At 48.8% G+C, this 11,813-nt stretch overlaps 2 protein-coding genes; both read left to right on the plus strand.

Annotated features, from left to right (window-relative positions):
• Positions 1-4,362, plus strand: part of GSTUM_00000653001 (uncharacterized protein) — a 6,834-nt gene extending 2,472 nt beyond the window's left edge. Inside the window, exons 6-12 of the mRNA XM_002837913.2 lie at positions 27-434; positions 491-1,083; positions 1,137-2,030; positions 2,096-2,767; positions 2,823-3,030; positions 3,085-4,079; positions 4,129-4,362. Of these exons, the coding sequence (XP_002837959.1) occupies positions 27-434; positions 491-1,083; positions 1,137-2,030; positions 2,096-2,767; positions 2,823-3,030; positions 3,085-4,079; positions 4,129-4,191 (3,833 nt within the window). The 3' untranslated portion in view covers positions 4,192-4,362.
• Positions 4,363-11,055: 6,693 nt separating this feature from the next.
• On the plus strand, positions 11,056-11,571 carry GSTUM_00000656001 (uncharacterized protein; the record flags this gene model as incomplete). The annotated part of the gene is made up of 1 exon (XM_002837914.1): positions 11,056-11,571. One exon carries the CDS (start codon positions 11,056-11,058, stop codon positions 11,569-11,571), a length of 516 nt encoding a protein of 171 aa, XP_002837960.1.
• Between the last annotated feature and the right edge of the window lie 242 nt (positions 11,572-11,813).

Below are 11,813 nucleotides of genomic sequence, written 5' to 3' on the forward strand. Positions count from 1 at the left end.
GACGCCAAGCTGCAGAAGATCTCGAGGAGTCTTCACAGCTTATCATCAGGCTCGAGATGCTATGGCGTTCATTTGTAACTCACTTTGCAAGGTTAACCCGGAGAAAGCATTGAAACAGTTGATTCCTGTGCTAATCCGGAATATTCGTACGGAGATTGAAGAAAATGGAGCAGCATCAACGAGAAATACAGGCTCTGACGTGCTTCCGAGAGATCGGGGTCTTGTATGGAACGTGAGTATCCTCAGCATGTGCGTCGTCCACATCGGCGACGCGGTGTTGAATCACAAGGAGGAGCTTTTGGAAATCGCAGGTTTCATGCAAAAGAGGTGCAAGGGAATGCCAACTGTGCATATCTCGAATTTTATTCATCACTTGTTGCTAAATCTTACTGTGGTTTATACAGTAGATTATGGTCTCGTGGAGCCTGATAAACGTATGAAACTATGACCCCTCTCTTCAATCGGGCTCATCTTATTGACTTTAATATAGGTTGCGATATCAACGCGTGGGGTAAGGTCTATGATCCGAAGGAGATTACTATCAGATGGCATATACCTTCACGTGAGGAGGTTGAGTTTGCTGTGGAGCTATTCAGGTCCCAAGCAGAGAATGCTCTGGAAGCCCTAGCCTCGCTCACAAGTGGGAGCTCAGATATAAAGAGTGACGGAACTGGGAAAGAGTGGTCTGATGAGGTTTCCCGGAACCTAGTTCTTCTGAGATTAATAATTTCTGGGATCTCCGTTTTGTTCGATCCGCAGCGCATACCCGGCGGGACTCTAGTAGAGAAGGAAAAGAGGGATGACGATCTGGAGATGAAAGATGCTGATGGAGACACCGGGGACGCTCCCGGCGATGTCTCTGGAACCGATGGCTCTGATGAACCTATGGGTGAGGCACAGGATGACGACGTTAAACCAACATATCGATACCCCGCGGGATACTTTTTCGATGATCCTGGGGACCCGCTGTATGTTACTGTCCATGACTTGAGGGATAAAGTTGGCGGGATATTGCATTCAGTACATACCTTCCTAACTTCAAGCCAAGAGGATGACGTACCATGCTTTAATGCTTTGTATACGGTATTTGCCTCATTCCACCCTATCGCGTTTTTTGCTTTTACTGACCGTAACAGGCATATCGATCTTGGTTTATGGATGTCGGGATTGAGAGGTCGGCATGTGTCTTGGATAGGGTCACTCGCTTGTTTGCTGCAGATATCCACCCTTTCAAGGTTAGCGGGATGCGGAAAAATTATCCTAGACCCCTCCTTCTCCGAAGAGCAAACGTGTATCACCTTCAGCGGCTTAGGCATAATGCTGGACCAAGGCCTCAATCGGTGATGGACAAAACATTACTCCTGGATCTTGCGGAGTCATGTGTATCCCTTTACACAGAGATTCGAAGGCATGCGCAAAGTGCAGGAGAATCGGCGACCAAAGTTATAATTGGTGCTAGGCCGTTGGTCATCCCGCCACTCCTAACAGCATTCGAGGATTCCATTAAAAACAACGACTTCCGGAGAATGAAAGGTGCAATGTACAGCTTGCTATTCGGTAGTTTGGCCAAAACTGCGGGGCGAGATTGGCGCTATACTCCTGCTCTAATTAAGGCTTTCATTTCCGCAAGTACGGCAGATAAGCCTTCTGTCCAGAAACTTGCAACAAGCGCAACATATCAAGTTATGGACTACGGTAGGCCTTTAGAGAGGATGGTCATTTTAAATGATGAGACTGTAAGAAGGATTGCGCCAGCCGAAGATTTGTTGGCCGTGATAACCAAGAAGAGGGATCAAATTGCCCGAAAACGTAAGAGAATCGAGGCCAAGAAGCATGATTTAGCGCTCGAGCTAGTAGAGCTTGCAAAGAAGGCTCACTGGAAGACCGCTAGCCGAGCCGCAACAATTGTTGTGAATCTTGGCCTGAGATTCCAGACTATTGCACCGACTTCAATGCTAGAACTGACGACGAAGGGCACCGTTGACGCGCATCCTGGACTCAGAGGATTATATTCCGGCGCATTAGTTGCGGTAGGTTTGCCCTGGACCTATTAGAATAAACCTTAGATATCATACTAATAACCTTGTTATCATAGTACTTCTGCTTGATCGAACTGCGAGCTACATGTGACCATAACTATCGGAATTTCCTGATTGACAGGCTCTCTTTACCGAATAAGGTTAATGTTCCGACAAGATCAGATGATCCAAAGTGGACGTCAAAGTTTCTAGATGCATTTACCAAGCCTGAGGCCGAGTACTATGTGGACCATGACTATCCCGGATGGTTTGTATGGGGTAAAGACTTCCCAGCTTACGAGGTAAATCCAGAAGAAGGATTACAATTTGATGAAGTCGAGACAAATGCGCGAAAGACAATTGCCAATCTACTTGATAGGGAATGGTTCAAGTCTTTCTTTGGCTATCTTAAGCAAGAACCTCGTGACGGATCACCCGATAGGTTCCGAATGGCCAGCTCAATGTTGTTACAGTTCGCCTTCGAGCTAGTTCGGGATGGGCTAGCATTAGTTACATATGATCAGCTCAAAGAAGAGACAGAGGCAGTGTTTGAGGATGGGAGTGATAAACATCAACACCGCGCAACCGCAGAGATTCTTGGAGCTCTTGTCAATGCATATAGAGACTCGACAGTCAAAAATCGGGACATGATGTGGGCTCATGTATTTCCTATCGTCAAACGGATCTTTGAGGAGGGCCTTACCCCCGAGAATTCCTCATACTGGTCGTCTTTCTTGCATCTTGTTTTGGTAATTTACTCCCTCTGTCATTCCTTTTGTTAATAGTATTTAACTATTTCAATAGCAAGGGAAGGACCTAAGGCGGTCATGGCCTATCTTGGAATGGTTAACAAACTATCGACTGGACATGAATTCGAATGCGGCATTCAAAGAGAGTTCTAAGATTCAGCTTCTGCAGCAATCTATTCAGGAAGCAGGCTGGCATTTCCGATTAGAGAAGCCGATCTTGGAAGACTTCCTGAAACACATTGACCATCCGTATAAAGGCAAGGGTTCAATCTTAACCATGGTAAAAAAAAAGTGGTAACTAATATACACATGGGCAGGCGTGCGAGAGGCGATGGGACAGACCCTAGGGACCATTTATAGATCTAGACACCACGAGTCATACAAAAATGTGCAGTACCTCATGGACACACAGGCCAGGGCATCCTCGGTTGGATTAACCCCTTACGGCCCGACTGAGGAATTTTCGGAAACGGTGCATAGCGTATTCAAACGACTGGAGCAGTGGAGACATGAACGTACACCCGGACAACAATCGCCTTCATCATACACAGCAGGAAGCAAGACGGTGTTATTATGGCTGGATACCACATTGTCCTCCCACGAGTGCACACAATTGATACCATTCTTCCCCGATGTTTTCATGGGCGAAATGTTGCACATGATGGACATTAAAGAGGATCCAGAGTTGATGTCTCTTGCTTACCACGTTTTCAGACATCTTCCAAATATTCCTCACCCATTCAAACAAGACCACAAATTTATTTCTGCGCTAATACGAATCGGGACAACCTCTCCACTTTGGCATCAGCGACTCCGTGTCCTAATTAACATGCAAGTAATATATTTCCGTCGTCTATTCCTCATTACAGCCGAGGAAAAGGAGCGAATATTCACTTGTGTGTCGACGATGCTTGAGGATCCGCAGTTAGAAGTTCGGATTGGGGCAGCGACTACGTTGTCCGGGATGGTTCGGTGTTCGCCGGTTAGGCTAAGACAGGGGATTGTGCAGGAGCTGAAAAATAAGTTTACTAGAATGCTAGTTCGGAATCCTTTGCCCAAGAGATCACCAGCAGGTACCCCAACTCCCGATTATACAAGGATCGTTATCACCCGTCATGCGGCGGTCTTAGGTCTTGGTGCGCTTGTCCAGGCCTTCCCGTACGCCTCTCCACCGCCCCTTTGGTTGCCGGAAGTGTTGGCCACACTTGCAGTCAAAGCGGCGGCAGATCCCGGTATGGTTGGTAAAAGTGTCAAGAGCGCCCTCGGGGAATTCAAGAAGACACGGCAGGATACATGGCATGTAGACGTCAAGGTAAGCCCGACCGAGGAATATGTTTGTAAGTTGACTAATCGTTGTATAGGCGTTCACTTCAGATCAACTAGAGGATTTGGAAGGAGTGCTGTGGAAAAGTTACTTCGCATGAGAACCACGAGACAAAAAATAAAGTATTGGTAGAAATTGCACCTGTCAATGCCTTGAAGGGCATATGAGACGAGAACATGGATTGTTTACTGGTGTAGCCCACCTCCCCCTTTGTCGATTAATTCTGTAGATAGAATTAAGAAAAAAACCCCCGAAGTTTCCGACTTCATGACTTATGAGTGGTTGCTTGATCCTCCTTTTTTTCTCAGAATAGTGCTCGTGCAGGGTTCCTGGGTGGGCCGTGCGCACCGGTAGATACTGATTTTACATCTATTTTGGTCTGTGCGTTCCTCACTGACAAGATGCATGAGCGGGGGACACGTCGAGTGATGCGCTGTGATAGCACAATTGAGTCCCCAATAAATATTGCAGATATTATGATAAAAACCTTACCGATGCTGTGTCTCCTGGAATCTAGGCACTTCTGCGGAATGCTGCTGCGGCGGCTACTCCCGCCACGCAATATGCCGGGAGACAGAAAAGATGACCCAACTCAGCCAACATTCCCAGCGCCGGGTCATTCGAAATTCTCTCAGAGTTGTGTGATGCCAACGTGGCGGGTTAACTTTGTTTGTTGGACAAGCTTTTACCACAAGTTAACGTTAACAGGTCACCCAGGAGGGTACTATGGTATAATATTCGGTGTCTACCCGATGCATTAACTTTGTTCTAGTTATGGATGGATACGCGGTCAACAACTGACTGCGTTCCGCGGGTGAGATCCCATGACCCTTTGACCGGTGCGACCTAATATGGTAGGCTTTTTTTCTGCTTCGAGGAATTTAGGGATAATCTGTGGGAGTTGAGACTTTTCTTTTCTCTTCTATTTTTTTGATTAACGCGCGGGCTGAGACCCGCTTTGCTTGATTAATTGTCCGGGGTAACTTAGGGAATGGAATTTGAACTGCGGTAAGCAAGGAGGGGGTGGGCAAGATGTCTTTCTACGGTGGTGGGTTTCTGCGTACGCAGTATTAGATTTGGGGCCGGCGATAGCGGTAGGGGGTGATATAATGGTTGGGAAGCCCGCTTGCGTGACCACCTTGTTCGAGATTTTTCTATCCACTCATCCTTGCTACACACTCTACAGTATCTACTATCTACACCTTCCTGATAATAACAAAGGGCCCTGGAAGTAGGATGAGACGAGACAGAAATGTCGCTACTATCGCTCCCGAACGAACTCATTCTGGAAATATACTCGTATCAATCCCTCGAGGACGCTTACTCCTTCCTCCGCACGAATCGCCTGTCGGCAACAATTTTCCGGTACACCCTTGCTAAAACCGCCATCCGCGCTGGCTACCTCCCTGCCACTCGCCGCGCTCTTTACTCGGCTGCCGCACGCAGAGACATCCCCATGATCGAGTACCTGGTCGAGAATGGGATATTCAGATTCGTGGACAAAAACACTCTCCTCCACGATGCCGCTGAGGCACAGTCCACAGATGTGATTGGGACACTGCTAGACACCTGCGACCTGGACGTCGAGAGCGTAAACTACAAAGGAAGAAGCGTACTCTCCGCCGCGGTGGCCGTCGGCGCGGTAGACGTCGTCAAGTTCTTACTCCACCGCGTCGGGAATATAAACCTCAACTCCCAAGACCGGATGCAATTCACGCCACTCCATATAGCATGCTCCACGAACCTCCCCTCGATTCCCGCACTCCTTCTCCTCCTCCTCCACGATCCCCGGACGGATCCCACCCTGGCAAACGAATCCGGGCAAACACCCCTGCACGTTGCCACCTCCCGCAGTCACGAGGTCCTCGTCCCGCTACTCCTGCAGCACCCCAGCGTGGACCCGAACCGGCCCGACGGCAGCGGCCGCACTCCGCTCCTGATCGCGTGCGATAAGGGCTTTGACGGGATCGTCAAAGCACTCCTCGAGCATCCGCGCATCGAGGTTAATGCTGCCAACGAGCAGGGCTGGACGCCACTGAATGTGGCGATCCTGCGGGGGAGGGTGGATGTGGTGAGACGGCTGTTGGCAGATGAGAGAGTGCATTGTGATACGAGGGCGCCGAGGTTGTGCTGGACGGGGCTGCACATGGCCGTAGCGGGGGGTAAGCTGGAGGTGCTTGAGGTGTTGCTGGCGGATCGTAGGGTCAGGAAGGATTTAACGGCCGTCGATGAGAGCAAGGACACGCTGATGCAGTTGGCGGTGAGGTCGGGGATGGAGGGAGCCGTAGAGATTTTGCGGGCATGTTCGGGGGAGATGCAGAGCCGGGGTGAAGGCGGGGTTATGTAGATGAGGGAGCGGGGATTGTGCGTATGTACTCCAGTATGTGTGCGGGGGCGGGGTACATAATGCCGCAGTGAATATGTACGAGTAGTCTATGGTTTGGACTTGCCTCGAAAAAACTTCCCGCATGATACAGGTGACATAATGCCGTCTGGAATTTTCACTTGCCGGAATGAGATTTCAAATCAAAGCAACAAGTAATCATTGCACACTGCAACAAGGCAACACCTCACCGCATAAAACACCACACGGACAGACGGGGCGCGGTGGGGGTATCACACCCAACCCATGGTTCTTAAAAGTCATCATACCATACCATACCGCCAACGCCCCCAGAATCCGTGACACCTATCATTACTAAATAGCCACACTAGCCAAACAAAAAATATCCCATAATGCTACAGGAATATCCGTCACTTGCCTGCCTTATCAGGCTTCACGTGACGGATATATACCTATCGGCCGCACTTCGCACCTCATAACTTGTCCTGAGATAAACAAAAGAGGGGGGGGATTTTTTCTGAGGTTGGGTTCGGCCCCTCGAGATGCAGTATACTCCCACCCAACGGGTTTGCAGTCGCGGAAGGTCACTCGTATCGCGGTTTTAGTCTTGGGGTTCTGGTTGATTTGCTGTTGTTTTTTTATTGTCGTTCAGCGCTTGGCAGTGCGGTTTGGTTCTCCCACTGTGCCATGAGTGAAAGTGGAGGGCATGATGCTTAACTTATTAATTTTCGCCGGGCGCACACTGTGCGGCAAAAGTTGACGGAATTATCATACCTCGGGCTATCTGATAAGCAGGATCTCGTGTGACACCGTATTGTCGGGAATGCTGAGAAAGGGTTTCTTTTTTGTGGGGGAAGTTTTTCGACTCGTGATTTTTCTATTATCACTCGGTAATGTGCTAGACCGTCGCATACAACAAGTAGTATGATACCCGATCTGGCGTTTCCGTGTTTTCTTACGTACTGGTATTCGGGATGAAAGGGACACCACCAAGAACACGATAATACCAGTGCTCCGAGAGAAGACGCGACTAACCACTAGGGGCGGTTTATCCCATGCTCATGGCGGGCGAGGGGTATCCGAAAGAGAAGAAAAGGCAACCGTATCCAGGATGAGCACAGGAGATTTTGTGCCCGAGAGACTGTTAATTCAGCGCCGGTGCTGGCGGGGGGCTTGTGTCCACTACCGGTAGACTACCGGTAGATTTCATAGGTTATCATACCGGCACTGCTGGGAGGTCAAGATAAAGTGTGGCTCAGGAAGGATCTTTCGCAAACTAGCCCTTCTTGGGAGTTATCTCCTTTAAATACGAGTACCGGTACGGTAAGTGGCAAATGTCTCGAAGACGGCGCCCTGTGGCAAATAATATAGCTGAAAAACCCTGCGCCTAAAGGCTACTCTATTGAAGGATAAGATACACGGACATGAGATCTCATGTTGTTTAGGTACCGTGGCTGTACGACGAGGAGCAACCTTGGCATCATCTCGGTGATTTCTATGCTCCGACGAGTGGGGGATCGAAGGCCTAAGGGTACAGTACGACATGAGGAAGAAGCGTAGCTCGGGGAGAGGGAAATATATGTCTTTCGACGGTAGAGTGAGACCTGCTTTCCTCACTCTGTTCCATAGTTCAGAGGAATTGGCGCGACAGGATACCGGCGACGGGAAGGAAAATATGTATTAGGTCATACATTGGAAAGAGCTCGAAGGGTTTATGTACCGCTGGGGTAGGCGGCCGAAGGTTGCTCGCAAACTGATACGTATCCCCATGACTCATGTGGCCATTAACCACCACTGGTTATGGACACAATCGGGATAGTTCACCTCCTGGAGTCTAAATATCAAAGGTCTGATGCCTACTCTCAATATGGGCCGCAGACTGGCATTGCCTGATATTCTTGAGATATCATTGTGGTCTCCATGGAGACTACTGGATTATTGGAGTCAACAAGATACAAGGGCTCTAGGAAGCACAATTTTTGCACACTCTCACAGCCCCACCCTTCGAGGGGTCGCATGTGAGGTGGGTTATCATCCACTATAGAACCGCCAAGGGAATTTTCAGGCTCCTCCAAAAATTAAAAATGTTGTTTTAAGACACCGCGGAGATATAGATACTGTGATCGTGAGCGTACCATATTTACCACTGCCTCACGAGCGATGATAATCCAGGGAGAAGCACTTGGCATTTTCATGCTGGCATCGCGCAATAGCAGGGTGGGGAAATGGCGTTCATTTTTACCATCAGGGGGGAATATTATATTGCACCTCCTGCGCAGTGCAGCAACGATATCAATCTCAATAGATATTCAGGGGTTCTACTTGCCTCGAATATTAGGTCCCACATTTCTGCCGCGAGCAAAAATGGAAAGCCAAGAATTTGTGACTTCTCGTACTTGCGCTCGTATAGCAGGACCTTACAGTACAGTACCTTGAAAGAAGAGTACCGTACTGTACAGTACAATTACCGGTATTTATACGGCGCCTGAAATCCTGGCGTTACCAGAACAGATACGATGGCACGAGGCTGATTAGGCATTTCCCCACAAAAAAACACCTTCAATTTCGGAAACTCCGAAGAAAAACGGTCTTTTTTTCGCTGCAATTCCCCGCTAAAAGCTCGTATTGATGATTGAGCCCTTGTGAACGCATTGTTTCATGATATAATACTTGTATCTTGGCTCTGCAGTCATACTAGTACTTAACGGTGCTGTACTGTACCGTACTAGACCCGGGTTAGTTGTTTAGCGTAGGTTACACGAATATTTGTTGGACTATTTTTATTGGTGCTCGCGCTTAAGCCAGAGCACAGCCATCAGATAAAGATGATGGGGTATTAGAGGGGTTAGGATACGAAGGTTGCACAGACTTCTTGGAAGTGTGATACCGCTGCGCTATAATTCTATACCGGTGGTACAGTCATGATCAATAAGTCTGTACACCAACCCCACTCCAGCCCACTCAATTTAACATGCAACGCATTTTTACACCACTCCCTCCTGATCCCCATACTTTTTTTTTTCTTCACAACACCATCAAAAAATGCCTTCTTCACGAGTTTTTGGTACAGTTATAAGCAGAGATCGGCAAACTCCCCAGCAACGGCGGAAAGAATTGAATTCTCACGACAGGGCTCGTATTTTCGAGGCAATAAGTTTGGGTTCGAGTCCATCCGCTGTGGCGTTGGAATTTCGGTTTACTCAGCAGACAATCTACCGGACTGTGAAACGGGTGCAGGAACTCAACCACTTTGGTTCTAGGCCTCGGAAGGGTCGTCCCAAGAAGCTGAATCGTCAAATTATTCGCTCTTTACTTCGTCTTGTCAGAAGTTTCCCGAATATATACTTTCACGACCTCATTGACGAGAGTGGTGCTAATGTATGCATCAACACCATCCATCGTGCTCTTGGGCCCAATTTACGCGGCAAATGGAGACGGTGTAAAAGAATTCGACTGCAGGCGAAAGATGTGAAGGAAAGGCTACATATTGCATGTAACTATCGTGAAAAAGACCAAGAATTGTTGAAGGTGTGGACAAGTGTCAGTTCCTTCTTAGATGATCCTCGCTAAGGTTTTTTCTAGGGCATCTACAGTGACGAATCTTCCGTGCAAAACTCCCCCAATTCTCCCGATGGATGGGTTTTTTGACTTCCAAGGGATAAATGGAAGCAATGGGCTGTCAACGAGAGTGAACATGTTAAGTCTTCACTCTCGTTTATGGTTTGGGGGGCCATCTGGAAGGGGGAGTGGTCAGAATTGCAGGTCATGCAACGTGATAAGGACTCTGTGAAGAATGGATATAGCGCATGCTCCTATATTCAGGTCTTGGAGGATGGTTTATTGCCTCATTATGCTCCTGGGAAATTCTTTTTGCAAGATAACGCGAAAATTCACACTGCAAAGATCACTAAGGAGTGGTTTGAATCGCATGGCATCTGGGTCCCCGAACACCCTCCACATAGTCCGGATTTAAACCCGATTGAGCATGTCTGGAAAGCCATGAAGAGTATTCTTCGAAAGAATCATGGATACTTGAAAGACCTCAAAGATAACGCACCAAGTAGAGTGATTTTCATCACAGCGCTGAAGGCGGCATGGTGGGCAGTCCCTGAAGAGTTGATTGACCACATGATCAATTCAATGCCCAGGCGCTACTACGCAGTGCGAAAAAATCGGGGATGGTACACCAAGTATTAAACACCATGGAAATGGCTCTCTATCTGTATTTTCATTGTATTTTTAGGTTCAGTTTTGGTTGTATAATTGATTGATTTACGTTGCGGTTGAAATATGTGGTGAAGGTGTGTGGGGGGGTGTGTGTACAGACTTATTGACTATAACTTTACAATGATTCTACGGAACACGAGAGAGTGGTGAAGAACTTGTGGTGGGAGACACGGGTCTTTGGTGGAGCAGGATGAGTATAAATATCGGTCGAATTGCCCACCAGGAATCATCATCAGCAAAACATTCTCCAATCGCTCCACTCCGCAGCTAGTCAGCATCTCTCCACACGATCATTACTTCACATTCTTTTTGAAGGGGGGAAAAAAAACACTCTTTTTTATTATTATACTATATTCACGAAAACAAAAACCCATTCCAAACACCCCAGCGACAATGAAGTTCCTCTCGAGCCTCTCCCTCCTCCTCGTCGCCGCCGCGAGCACGGGCACCAGCGCTCTCCCAACCTCCTCCACCTCCACCTCCACCCTCGTCGTGCGCGGCTACTCCGCCAGCGGCGCCGAGACCAGCTACTGCCTGTGGCCCTCGCGCTGGAGCGTCTGCAGCAAGGTGAAGGACCACGCCGGCGAAGCTCTCACCGCCGCGGAGCAAAACTTCCCCCTGAGCAGCCTGCACAACGGGAAGGGCGACGCCTTCCGCCACTGCTACTGGAACGCCCGCATGACCGTCGACATGGGCAAGGGCACGGCGAAGACCTTCGCCGACCTGCACGAGGAGGGCGGCGACGGACCCGCCGCGGAGAAGGATATGGACCTGTCGAATAACGCTTCCGGAAGGCGGTTCGGGGAGGAGGCCAAGAACGGGGGCGGCAGCGATGGGGATAAGTACGCGAGGGCTTTGACCAAGTGTAAGAATGCGGCGAATTCCGGGGCTTTGAAGGTCCTTGCGTGATTCGGCGCCGGGTGAGGTGAAGGAAGGGGGGACTGGGACTGTCTTTACCGGTTGCTGGAGATTTTGGATTGTGGGGTGGGGTGCGTGGGGATGCTCTTGTTTGCTTATTTCTGGAGGATTCTGGTTTTTCTTTGATTGTCTTTTTAGTGGAGATTGAATCTTCTATCATATGATATTTGCTTATGATATTTTCGGGGCGGGCATGTGAAACTAGTGAAAGAATGGGACGAGTGATCTCGTGT

This window comes from Tuber melanosporum (genome assembly GCF_000151645.1).
Source record: "Tuber melanosporum whole genome shotgun sequence assembly, scaffold_209, strain Mel28".
Classification (NCBI taxonomy): Eukaryota; Fungi; Ascomycota; class Pezizomycetes; order Pezizales; family Tuberaceae; genus Tuber; species Tuber melanosporum.